The 13,589-nt window shown below is 38.4% G+C and overlaps 2 protein-coding genes and 1 non-coding gene across 5 annotated transcripts in view; all 3 read right to left on the bottom strand.

Annotated features, from left to right (window-relative positions):
* Nucleotides 1–4,653, bottom strand: part of CLEC1A (C-type lectin domain family 1 member A) — a 24,089-nt gene extending 19,436 nt beyond the window's left edge. Inside the window, exon 1 of the mRNA XM_003803380.3 lies at nucleotides 4,376–4,653. Within this exon, the coding sequence (XP_003803428.1) occupies nucleotides 4,376–4,490 (115 nt within the window). The 5' untranslated portion in view covers nucleotides 4,491–4,653. The remainder of the gene's footprint in view (nucleotides 1–4,375) is intronic.
* A 1,339-nt stretch (nucleotides 4,654–5,992) lies between these two features.
* LOC111722642 lies at nucleotides 5,993–6,098 on the bottom strand. The gene has a single exon (XR_002771376.1). It is a non-coding gene; the product is annotated as a U6 spliceosomal RNA (small nuclear RNA).
* A 694-nt stretch (nucleotides 6,099–6,792) lies between these two features.
* The window catches only part of CLEC7A (C-type lectin domain containing 7A), a 16,142-nt gene continuing 9,345 nt past the window's right edge, over nucleotides 6,793–13,589 (bottom strand). For 2 of the 3 annotated variants that reach the window (XM_003803368.3, XM_012813763.2), the window contains one exon: nucleotides 6,793–7,570. In XM_003803368.3, coding sequence (XP_003803416.1) covers nucleotides 7,438–7,570 — 133 coding nt within the window. In that variant the 3' untranslated portion in view covers nucleotides 6,793–7,437. The remainder of the gene's footprint in view (nucleotides 7,571–13,589) is intronic. The other variant, XM_012813762.2, reaches the window with a different exon arrangement.

The following is a 13,589-nucleotide window of genomic DNA, read 5'->3' as shown; positions in this document are numbered from 1 at the left end:
CCCCGGCGCTTGTTCGTGGGCGTTCAGTCCCTGCTCTTCTTTTCATTCTGCAGTTGAGGTCGCATCACTTACATCTTACAAAATAACTTTTAAAATGTCTCGCTGAACGCTGAAATGCCTCAGGAATAACCCTTTATATCTTAAAGAAAAGAGATGAAAAAACAGTTCACTGCTTAACCATCCGTTACTTTTCAAACCACTGCAAATAGTTGATTTTCCTCCTTATTGCAAAATTGTTTTCAGTCTTCCTCTTAAACTCTTGGCAGTATTTACTGTTTGTTGTTTTTTTAAGTCACTCGTCATTACTGTTGACTTTTCTGTTACTCTGGAATTTGTTGTGTCTTGACAGCCTCCAGGCCTCCCTGGCTCCCAGAGCCCCGCATTCACCGCCCTGTGCCCATTCTCAGTAGCTCCTGCTGGAATCTTCCTCTTCCTGCTGCTCAGTTGTTGGTATTCCCTAAGGTTCTCTCCTTGCCACTTACCCGTTCTTTTATCTTTTCATTTTACATTTCCTCCCTTAGTAATATCACTCCCATTTTAGTTACTATTTATTTTACTTAATTACTTAAGCGCTTAGTTTACTTTATATCATCTGGGAATAATTCCATATATATATATATATGTACATACACACACATATATATGTACACATATATGTGTATGTATATATAAATTCTTACCCCCAACCCACATCCTGCATATGCAAGTATCTTTGGACAACTCCAAATGCATTCCTCCTCCTGCAGGCCTCTCAAACTCAAACTAAATTTGTCATCTTTCCGACTGCTCCTATAATTTCTGTCTTTGTTAATGGCAGCACCATGGACATTGTGTCAGACAGAACCTAGTCAACCTACCATCCATCTCCCTGTCTTGTCTTATGTGTAACCAATCACCAATTCTTTAAACTATTTCCTCACCATTTTTCATGTTTGACTCCTCTTTCTTCTTGTTACCTTAACACCTCTTTTCAGGTTTTTCTGATCTTGTGCTTGAACTAGGGAAGAACTGGGAATCAGTGCATCCAGTTTCATATACCTTCAATCCATTCTTTTCATTGCAACCCAGATGGTCTTCCAGAAATACAAAATTGACTCTTTCCTCATGTTTAAATCCTTCATTGATTTCATTTTAACTCTCAAGTGTAGTTAAAATATTTCAGTATAGCATAAGATGTCCACCTTAACTGGCCAGTTTTGTCCTTTGCTGAAGATCTTCCCTCTTCAGCTCCACACCTCAGCCACATATATTACTTAAAGTTCCCCCCAAACACAAAGTTACTTAAAACCTCGTGGTTTTCTTCTTATGTGTCCTTCTGTGTTGCCAGAACTTTGAACACCCCCGACTCATGATTCCATAACCTGTGGGACATTTTAAAATCAACTCAACTCAATGACACATGTGGACACATCTTTTTCTTTTTTTTCAAACTGTTCTCTTTTCAAATAACTTTGAGATTTTCTTCCTTTCTCCTACTAAATGTTTCTTGAGCTCTTCTACTCTAGAAGGTAGAAAAAACCAAGCCCTCAGTTATGTCTGCACATGCTTCTGCCATAGCACCTTAGTATAGGTTAGTTGAGAATTATATTAGAATTTAAGTTTCCTTGTAAACAGGGATCGTCTTGTATTTGACATTGTACCCTCAGTACTGAGATAACATGACCCGGAACATAAGTTTATCTCTCATTTTTACTTTCTGTCCTCTCGATTCTTTTGCTTTTTTTTTTTTTTTTTTTGAGACAGAATCTCACTGGGTATGTCGCCCTGGGTAGAGTGCTGTGGTGTCACAGCTCATGGCAACCTCCAACTCTTGGGCTTAAGCTATTCTCTCACCTCAACCTCCCAGGTAGCTGGGACTACAGGCGCCTGCCACAACACCTGGCTTTTTTTTGTTGCACTTGTCATTGTTGTTTAGCTGGCCGGGTGGGAACCCACCACCCTTGTTGTATGTGGCTGGTGCCGTAACCACTGTGCTACAGGCACTGAGCCTTTCTGGCATTTTTTAACGCAAACATGATTGTTACATTGCCATTATAAGAATCTGGAAATAAATGAATATATGAATTCTAAAGAAAAAGTAAACGTTGACCACTCAGTATGCCACAGCATTATGTTGAACTGAATGCCCAAAATGTGGTCAAAAATTTTTAGAGTGATTTCTCCTGTTATTTTTAACAGCAAAAGTATATCAGGTATATTTACCTAAGAAATAATTAGACTGCTCTAGTGACATTCCTCTAAATAATTTGGATTATCACAAAAAGCTGAAAACAAGCTATCATGCATGTAGGGTAAGGTAATGCTTTCCAGACACTCCTTTGTAACCTCCACTCCCACTGTTTCAATTTCCATTTCTCACAAAGAGGCTTCCAGATGCTGCAGTTAGTGTTTTATCTTTCTCTGCTTCTCTCTCCACCCTCCAGGCTCAGCAGAACTTCTCTGTACACGCTGTTCCTGATTGTGCTGATCACTAATCCTTGAGAGAGTTCCTGGCTCCAGTCAAAGGTGAAAAGTGAAGTTATGCACAAGCCACTCAAAACCACAGCCCTAACAACTGGCTCTTCATACGGCTTGCTGGAGGAAAACACTTTATATCCTATTACACATATCCTGTGGCAAAAAAACTGGACATTCCTACTGTTGCCACTTAGCTTCATGTCAAAGAGGCTGGAAATCCCCTAACAGTTTACCAGGTGGTTTAGTTAAAAAAAAAAAAAAAAAAAAAGCTGTTATTAGTAGATCTCAGGTAGAGGACCATTCAGTGAATAGAAAGTGAATGGAAAAGTTTAGTAGGGGAAAGGAAAAAAATCTGAAAGTTATTTGAAAAAGAAAAAGAGAAGAGAACAGGTTTATTTGTTTTTTTCTTTTTCTTTCTTTTTTTTTTTTTTTTTCATGAAAGATGTGTCCAGATTTACAGAGGTGAAGAAAACCTGGATCTGGTCAGAGGGAAAAGGACATATGAAGGTACAAGCACTGAATGTGTCTCTCTAGTGTAGACTAACACAAAACTGCTGAACAGAGCACTTTAGGAATTCTCTGAGAATGTGATACTGAAAGGAACTCACATTTTGGTATATCTGTGATATACCAAGTATTTTGCATGTTTATCACTCTTAGTGCTCATAGCTAGCTTATAAAGGAGATTTTGTTACTTCTATTTGATATTTGTTCAAGTTAATATGAATAAATGTGCATAAAGTATATAAAACAATTCCTGGTACATAATAAGCACTATATACATGTTTGCTATTATTAAAATTTTATAAAGAATGTGAGGCCCCAGAATGCTTAAGTAACTTGTCCAAGACCACACACAGATGGCAAGTGGCATACCTGGTTTAGCCCTAGAACTGAGTCCTATTTATGTTACGATGTGAGGTCATTTCAGCTAGAACTCAGGTCACATTTCTGCTTTAAATTGGCTGAGTGGCCTATGAAATTAGACCTGTCTCTACATGTGTGAATTATGGAACTGAATAGAGCTGAGAAAAAATACGTCATAGGGTGAATAATTGAAAATAAAATAAGATGATGGCTAAATGTAACTAAAATTAACTATTTTTATAAAGCATTTCAATCCTCTCATTAATATTCTGAAATCAATAGAGTGAGAAGGAATGGGGATTAGGTGTAATTGAATCTGAGGCCACTATTTAGATCAGCGGTTCTCAACCTGTGGGTCACAACCCACAGGAACTGTATTAAAGGGCTGTGGCATTAGGAAGGTTGAGAACTGCTGATTTAGATTATCCAATCACAGAATTTCAGCCCTAAAAGGACTTTAAAAAGGTTTTGCTTTAATCACTGTTCAGTTCACTTCACAGATGATAGAACTAAACAGTTGATGTTGACGTGACTCCCCCAAAGTCTCATGTCAAGATGCAAAATTATAACAAAATATGAGGGTTAATTTCTCTGCACAAATAGCTTCCTCTAAAACCCTGAGTTCAAAACTACTAAAAAGAGCCTTTGTAAATAAATCTAAATGTACAAATCAGATGGTAAAAAAACAATGCTTGATTTGGTGTTTGTGGGAAAGTGGGAAGGGGCAGGGGTGTTGCTTTAATTGTGCGTACAGTTTCACCTTTGTGATACTATAGCTGCATGGAAAAAGCAAACAACACACCTCCAGCAGCAGACCACTGCGCTAGTAATAGATTCTTAAAAACACCAAACATCTGTGTATTGATTGAGTTTAAATTTCCAGATGTTCACATATGTGATATTAAGTTATGGAAATTACCCAGTTACACATCACTGTAAATCATGAAAACATTCCCCTCTTTCCTCCATGTTACACATTCCCAGGAGAGGTAGCTCATCTTGTCCATTTCTAGAGGGTCCTGGTCTATTTGGACTCTAGGAGACAGAGTACCTGTGTGCCCAGGCTCTGACCGCCGGGTTGCAGCAGAGGCTCGAGAATAAAGGCTTATGGTGGTGTCCCCATCATCATCCAGCATGTCCCTCGTGCTGCTGAACTTGGCCTGCATCGGGTTCCTGCAGGGGTGAGGGCAAAGGATGCGGTGGTCAGATGGCCCCAAGCTGCCCGGCTTCTGTGAGCTGGTGCAGGAAACAAGGCACTGAAAGGCATTCCTGATGTTCTTTCCCGGCAAGTAGCAGGGGAAATCTCTGACTCCAGTTCCTGCCTGGAGAGGCCCAGCCCCTCTCTCCTGTGAACTTGTACTCTGAATGCTGAACTGGTCAAGCTGAGGGGAAATAGTGCCTGTTTTCTGTAGGGGCGGTCTCTGAGCAGTTATCCAGGGTTGCCCTATTCAGATCTCTTTTGTTTATCTTATTTTCACTTCTCCAGCAACTACAGTGTAAAGAAAGCAAATCCCTGTGGTTCCTTCAGACTTTGTAGGTTGATGACCCAGCAGGGGGACATTTATCCCAGTCTCTTACCCTCAAACACCAAATCACTTTGATTACATTTAACCTCTCTGTGCCTTTGGGAAAAGAGAAGAGACTGTGGACACAGCGTCTTTCTTTCTCGGCAGGCAGAGTGTTAACCATCATATACAGGAAATGTCAGCACAAGAATCCTCCTGAGAGCCTCTGATTGATTCCACTCTCATTTTACAGAAAAGGCAGATTGAAGCTTAGCGAGGTGAAGGGATTGGTCCAAAGCCACTTAACTGAGTGGAGACAGAATGAGCTCTAAAAGTGCTCTCTTGTCAATTTAATGATCTTTCTTTTTATAGAATCTAGACTTGATTTAACATTTTATAGCACAGTTGGTACATCATGATCTTAAGAACTTACACATTTTACTGCAAGTCAGAACTTTTAAAACTATTTCTAACCACCATGTGGCTTTGTAAAGCTTAACAATTTGTGCCTAGTTTCCTAAACTAAGAAAGACGTGAGAATATTGTTTTAGGTAATGTCTAAAAATTATTTCAGAATAAGTACAATAAAATTATATATTGTACTAAAATTTTTCTAGATATTGGGTGTTAGCTGGGCAAAGTCACGCATGCGAACTATACAGGAGTGTGGGAAATTGTTGAGTTGGGGCAGCAAGACCCTATAATAGATCTGTCGGGAAGTATGTACTGTGGATTCATGTTTCAAATGGGGAGCTGTTTATCACATTATTTTAAATTTAAAAAAATAAACTTTAAAACATCTTTATCTTGCATAGTGCCTTACAAAACAGAAAATAAAAAATGATTCATCCATTTGCATTTGGTTGAGTATTTTTTTTTTATTAAATCATAGCTGTGTACATTAATACTGTCATGGGGTACAGTGTGCTGTTTTTATATACAATTTGAAATATTTTCATCAAACTGGTTAACATAGCCTTCATGTCATTTTCTTAGTTATTGTGTTAAGACACTTATATTCTTGGTTGCAGCCATCATTGTTGTTTGGCGGGCCCAGGCTGGATTTGAACCCACCAACTTAGGTGTATGTGGCTGGCGCCTTAGCCACTTGAGCCACAAGTGCTGAGCTGACATTTATATTCTACATCTAGAAAGATTCACATAAAAGTATGGAACACTTCACAAATTTGCATGTCATCCTTGGACAGGGGCCATGCTAATCTTCTCTGTATCACTTCGGCAGCACATATACTAAAATTGGAACAATATAGAGAAGATTAGCATTGGGTTGAGTATTAACCAGCAGTATAGGAAAAAAGAAAGCAGTAAAAAATTTTAAAGAGAAAATATGTAAAGAACATATGAAAATGAAACAAAAAGATAGGATGCTACAAATTGTAACAGTGGCCAGGTGAGCTGGCTCTTGCCTATAACACTAGTGGTCTGAGATGTGGAGGCAGAATTGGTTGATTGTTACACACAAGCAAAATAGTGAGTAGCCAAAATTTCTTTAATAAGCATGTTTTTATCAAAATGAAATTCATATGACATAACACTATCCATTTGAAAGTGAAAATTCAGTGAAACTTAACAAAATTTCTGTTTACATACATAGTATTCATCAACATGAGAGGACTATAAATGACTCCCCAACCATATAGAAATCTCCACTAAAAATAAAAATAGTACCAGTGGGAAAGTTTGGGAAAAAAATGAGACAAATTATCACATGAGGTAACACCGTTATATTCCAATCATACATTTTTAGAGTAATTAGTAAGGAATTGGTGAAAATTGCAGAATAACACATTGTAAAAATAATAAAGCATGTTTTGCATTTCAGAATGTTAACTACTTCTGCCAATGAGATTGGTTGCTTTTTTATATTCATTATCAGATTTGATGGATTGAATGATACTATCTAAAAAAGGAGAAAACTTCTATATAAGAGCAGTTTCCCTACAATTTCATATTATACAGGATTTTATTAGAGATATGGTAGATGTACTCTCTGAGCCATTTATTGATAAATAAAAAGTTAGAGTCTCTTCTTTTTGATGATGGTAATCGTAATCATGATTGTACTGATGAAAGTAATAAAATGGCTCTGATCGTAGTGAAGACTTTTCTTCCCACTTCTTCACTGGCTATTTGAAAGTGTATTTTGCCCTCCACATGTCTGACATACTACTAGAAATTGAGGAATAAGTCATAAAAACACACAATGTCTGCTCCAGTAACATTTTTGAAAACAGAAAAATAGTTCTGGTGGAGCCAGATATTAAGATTCCTTTGAAGCTCTAAGGACTGTGGCTTATTCCAAATAAATATTGAGTCAATAGCAGAATGAAAATTCAAACTTAGCTGCCCTGACTCCATGACTAGGGTTCTATTAACTAGAACTTGATACTACTGGCCGCCCAAACTATCCAGTTGACAAGCACAGAAATAACAGCCTCTCAGCCTATTTCTCATCTAAGATTAAAGTTTGCGGAGCTCTGTGAACATTGTCAACATTTACTTTCACCTCAAATATCACCCTTTCCGTTCCGTTTCCTGTCCTCCTTACGGTCTTACATAATTCTCTCTCCTACCTCCACCCTTCCTCTTACTTCAAAAGCTGCTTCTCACAAATACTGTATGAGGACACATTACAAAGTTGGTCATAAATGATGGACAGGTGAATCCATACACAGTTGGAAGATGGATTTTCCTGGGTAGCTGTGCTTCTGATTTGGAACCTGTTAGAACAAAATAGAATGAGGTAATTAAAACACACATAAAGAATACAGTCTACACAATGCTCAAATAAATTGGTAAGGGTATTGATGAAAAGAGTTCTGAAGTGTTTATATTACTGAAAAAGGAACTTGGACTTTAGATTGTATTGATTTTCAAATGATAAAAGAAAAATCTCCTTTATTGAGGCAGAAAAATGATTCTGTTTTTTTCAAGAAATATTACTCATTGTAAGGCCAGATGTGGTGGCTCACACCTGTAATCCTAGCACTCAAGGAGGCTGAGGCAGGTGGATTGCCTGAATTCACAGGTTGGAGACCAGCCTGAGCCAGAGCAAGACCTTGTCTCTAAAAACAGCTGGGTGTTGTGGTGGGTGTCTGTAGTCCCAGCAACTTGGGAGGCTGAGGCAAGAGAATCACTTGAGCCCAAGAGTTTGAGGTAGCTAGGAGCTGTGACACCACAGCACTGTACCAAGGGCAACAAAGTGAGACTCTATTAGTTCTACAGGTACTTTAAATGATATCAAACATACTATCAAAAATAATCAAGATATGAATATAAATCAACATGAATTAAAAATCAGAGAAAATTGAGCTGCAATACTCAATTTACAATGGTCAAAATGTGGAAACAGCTTAAATGCTCACCAACCCAGAAATGGATTAATAAGCTATGGTATATGTATACCATGGAATACTATTTAGCCATTAAAAAGATGGAGACTTTACATCCTTTGCATTAACCTGGATGGAAGTGGAACACATTCTTAGTAAAGTATCACAAGAATGGAGAAGCAAGAATCCTATATACTCCACACTGATATGAGGACACTTAATGATCTGGTACATGGTGGGGGATAGGAGAAGGGGAGAATAGAGAGAGGGAAGGAGGGAAGGGGATGGGGGGTCATGGTGTGTTACTCACCTTTTGGGGGGTGGGACACAATTTTATAAGAGATACTTTACCTAACAAATGAAATCAATGAAAACTGGTTCTTTGTACCCTCAGTGAATCCCCAACAATAAAAAGAAAGAAAGAAAGAAGGAAAATAGAAACAGATAAATGTGAGATAAGACCTTGGAATAGTCAGACACTGATGCTAAAGTAATCATGGTTAGGGTGTTCTAGAAGTTAAATGACAATACTGAGAATGCTGAGAGAAAAATGGGAATTATAAATGGTGACAGATTGTAGAAATAACCAAGCTAAAACTGTAAAACTGAAAATTCACCAAATAAAATTTAAAACTGAATGTTGACTTTTAATGGTAGATTAGCCATAGAAAAGGCAAAATAGATGAACTGGAAGATACACAAGAAGCAAATACAGTTTAATCTTGAACTACCCAAGTCCACTTATCTGTGGGTTTTTTCAATAGAATCTACAGAAAAATTTTTGATGATTTGCAACAATTTGAAAAACTCACAAATAACTGCAAAGCCTAGAAATGTGAAAAAGTTAAGGAAAAGGTTAGGTTCAGGAATTCATAAATTATGTATGGATACTAATCCATTTTGTCATTTACTAACATAATACAAGATCATACAATAAAGTTTGTGAATTTATCCTAGAAAAAGTACCAGTACCTCATTGCTGAATATCACTATAGTCACCTCTGAAGTACTCCCCTTAGCCATCTGGTGACCATAGTGATATTCAGCAATGAGGTATGAAGTACTGGTACATACACAAATCTATTAAAAAAACTAAAGCTAAAACTTATAAAAACTTATGTACACACAGACTGTAAGCGACCTTATTGACACCTGAGAGAATTGTAAACAAATGTAAAGATGCAGTATTAAATCATAACTATATCACATTTACTGTAGCATATATTACTTTAAGAAAGGCACATCTGGTGCCTGTCGTTCTAGCTACTGGGGAAGCTGAGGCAAGAGAATTGCTTAAGCCCAGGAGTTTGAGGTTGCTGTGAGCTATGATGCCACAGCATTCTACTCAGGGTGACAGAGTGAGACTTCTGTCTCAATTAAAAAAGAAAAAAGAAAGAAGAAAGGCACATCTATAGACTCTAATATAATTTGAGAAAAAGTGAACTCAATTTATTTATTTATTTATTTTTTGGAGACAGAGCCTCAAGCTGTCGCCCTGGGTAGAGTGCCGTGCACAGCTCACAGCAACCTCCAACTCCTGGACCCAAGCAAGTCTCCTGCCTTAGCCTCCCAAGTAGCTGGGACCACAGGCACCCGTTACAATGCCCGGCTATTTTTTGGTTGCAACCATCATTGTTGTTTGGCGGGCCCAGGCTGGATTCAAACCTGCCACATTAGGTGTATGTGGCTGTCGCCTTAGCCACTTGAGCCACAGGCGCCGAGCCAAGTGAACTCAATTTAATGAAAAAGCAAGGTAGAGGATCTAAACCTGGGTAATTTATTAATGCCTAGATAATAGGACAAGCAGTTTTTGCAAACCAAGAGGCAGCAGATGAGTTCCCAGACATCATTAAGAGAATCATTAAGAAGAGATATCTGCCTTCACGCATTTTCAATACAGACTAAAGAGCCCTATTCTGGGGGCGGGGCGGGGGGGAAGTTGTCCTAAAGGACATTTATTACTAAGGAAGAGAAGCAAACACCAGGATTTAAGGCCAGAAGGGATAAGCTAAGTCTACTGTTTTGTGCAAATGCAGTTGAGTTTATGTCCAGGACTGCCCTCATCTATAAAGCAATTAAGTCCTTGATGGAAAAAGATGAACATAAGCTACTAGTTTGGGGTAGCACAACATGAAGGTCTGGATAACAATTCAGAAAAAAATATTTTTCCTGAATTGATTCCATTGATGTGTTGTTCACAAAGTCAGGAAATACCTTGCCAAGAGGGGATTGGTTTTCAATGTTCTTTTGAAATTGGACATTGCCCCTCATCATCCAGAACCCCATGAGTTCAATGCTGAAGATGCTGAAGTGGTCTGCTTGACTTCAAACACAATGTCTCTAATTCAGCCTGTAGACCAGAAGGTCATAAGGACCTTTAAGGTCATTACACATAGTACTCTATAGAAAAGATTCCCAATGCTATGGAAGAGGACCCTGATAGAGGGATCATCATGGAAGTCTGGAAAGATTACACCTTTGAAGATGCCAATATCATTATAAAAAAAGTTATGAAGGCCATCAAGCCCAAAATAGTAAATTCCTGCTGAAGAAAACTGTGTCCAAATGTTGCATATGTTGCAATTCCAACAGAGCCAACCAAGGCAATCATGAGAGATTTTGTGGATGGGGCAAAAAAGGTGGGATGGGAAGAGTGTCAAGACATGGATCTTAGAGAAATTTAAAGCTTATGGACACCACACCAAAAGAAGCCACAGAAGATAACTTAATGGAAATGAGTACTTCCAAACCAGTATCAGACAACTCAGAAGTGTGCCAGAAAACAAATTGACACTAGACAGTCTGTTGGAATTGTTCCTATTACTCAAGACCGCTTTGGATGTCTTTCACAACATGAACTCTTCTGTGAGACAGGCACTGACACTAAAGCAAGTGGTGGAAGAAAGATTGGCACTGTACAGAATATTTTTAAAGAAATGAAAAACCAGAAAGTCAGACAGACATTGTGATCTATTTTGTGTAAAGTTACACCAAGTGCTTCCGCCTTCTACTTCCTCTACCTCCTCCATCTGTACCACCCCTGAGACAGTAAGCCCAACGCCTCCTCTTCCTCCTTCTCCTACGCTACCCATTGTGAAGACGATGAGGATGAAGGCCTTTATTATGGCCCACTTCCACTTAATGAATACTAAATATATTTCCTATTCCTTATTTTCTTTTATTATTTTATTTTAAGACAGAATCTCACTCTGTCTCCCTGAGTAGAGTGCCATCACATCATAGCTCATGGCAACCTCAAACTTTTGAGCTCAACTGATCCTCTTGCCTCAGCCTCCCAACTAGCTGGGACTACAGGCACCTGCCACAATGCTGGGTTAGTTTTCCTATTTTCAGTAGAGACAGGGTCTCACTCTTGCTTAGGCTGGTCTTGAACTGCTGAGCTCAGGCAATCCCCCTGCCTCAGCCTGACAGAGTGCTAGGATTATAGGCATAACATTTCCTTCTCTTCTAACTTACTTTTGTTATTGTAAGAATGCAGCATATAATATACATAGCATGCAAAGTATGTGTCAATCAACTGTTTATGATATTGGTGAGGCTTCCAGTCAATAGTAGGCTATTAATAGTTAAGCTTTTAAGTAGTCAAAAGCTACATGTTATAATTTATAGAGTAATAAGTATAACAGTAAATTCAAAGTTAAAAGAAGAAAAAAATGAATAATAAAAAATATTAAATCAGATCCAAAGAAGTAAAGAAAAGAAAAAGTAACACTGAGTGGAAGATATAACAATTCTAAATCTTTATGTGCCTAACAACGTGGCTTCAATACATTAAATGAAATGTTTACAGACTGTAAGTAAAATCCCAGTGGGAGATAGTAATGCAATTCTCTTAGAATGGAAAGAAGTAAAAAATCAGAGAACTGCAATCCCATGGAGTATGCCCTGTGATCTCTGTGGAACTAAGCCTGAAATCTGAAACAAAGAGATAACTAGAAGCATATGTTTGTAAATTAAGAAATAAATTTTTAAATAAGTCACAGTCGAAGAACAACTCACAGTAGAAATCTATAAGTACAGTAGAACTTCATAGTTGACCACCTGCTTAAGTTGACCTAATTCTCATAGACTGGACAAGCACCACATGTGGTATCGGTACAATAGGCCTAGTTCCGGCTCACTGCCTGTGGCTCAAGCAGCTAAGGTGCCAGCCACATACACCTGAGCTGGCAGGTTCGAATCCAGCCCGGGTCCGCCAAACAACAATGATGGCTGCAACCAAAAAATAGCCGGGCATTGTGGCAGGCACCTGTGATCCCAGCTACTTAGGAGGCGGAGGCAGGAGACTCACTTGAGCCCAGGAGTTGGAGGTTGCTGTGAGCTGTGATGCCATAGCACTCTACCCAGGGTGACAGCTTGAGGCTCTGTCTCAAAAAAACAAAACACAAACAATAGGCCTAGTTCCTTATCTTGCCCACCTCCCTAAGTTGACTAGTTTGTTTCCATCCCTTGGGTAGTTACTTAAAGAGGTTCTACTATATTTTGAACCAAATGACAGTGAAATTGCATTGAAATTATAGTTTTAAATTCAAATACTTGAGTAAAAGAAAGACTGAAGTTCATGAGTCAAACATTTTTTTTTTTTTTTTTTGAGACGGAGCCTCAAGCTATCCCCCTGGGTAGAGTGCCATGGCATCATGCTCACAGCAACCTCCAACTCCTGGGCTCAAGCGAGTCTCCTGCCTCAGCCTCCCAAGTAGCTGGGACTACAGGCGCCCGCCACAACGCCTGGCCATTTTTTGGTTGCAGCCATCATTGTTGTTTGGCGGGCCCGGGCTGGGGATTCGAACCCGCCACTTTAGGTATATGTGGCTGGCGCCTTAGCCGCTTGAGCCACAGGCGCCGAGCCATGAGTCAAACATTTAACACAAGTTTGAGATAGAATGGCAAATTCAACACAAAGAACTAGGTGGAAAAAAGCAATAAAGATGAAAATCATAAATCATAATTAATGAAAGAAATAATAAAAAGAGATGAGAGAATCAACAAAGTCAAACATAATTTTTTTTAAAGACTAGTTAAATGAAACCTACTGAGATTGATGAAAAAATAGAAATAGACACACACGTGCACACACATATGCATACACACTAATAATAGGTACTCCAAAGGGGGTATAATTTCATATTATGAAGACATTAAAAATAAAATGAATGAAAACTGTAATGAAGAAGACTTCAAAACACAATAAGGGAGAATTTATAATCATGCAAATGTGAAATATGCTTAAAATAGCTTTAAAATGCAATATGTGGTTGCTTTTTAACTTGATAATAGTATTACACTCCAAGTTTTAGACACTGCATTAAATCATTTTATTTTATTTCTTTATTTATTTTGAGACAGAGCCTCAAGCCATCACCCTGGGTAGAGTGCCATGGCATCA

This window comes from Otolemur garnettii, unplaced genomic scaffold (assembly GCF_000181295.1).
Source record: "Otolemur garnettii isolate 467f Iridium unplaced genomic scaffold, OtoGar3 scaffold00299, whole genome shotgun sequence".
NCBI classification, from domain to species: domain Eukaryota; kingdom Metazoa; phylum Chordata; class Mammalia; order Primates; family Galagidae; genus Otolemur; species Otolemur garnettii.
The sequence above is the reverse complement of the archived record's forward strand: the minus strand, read 5'-3'. Positions and strand labels throughout refer to the sequence as shown.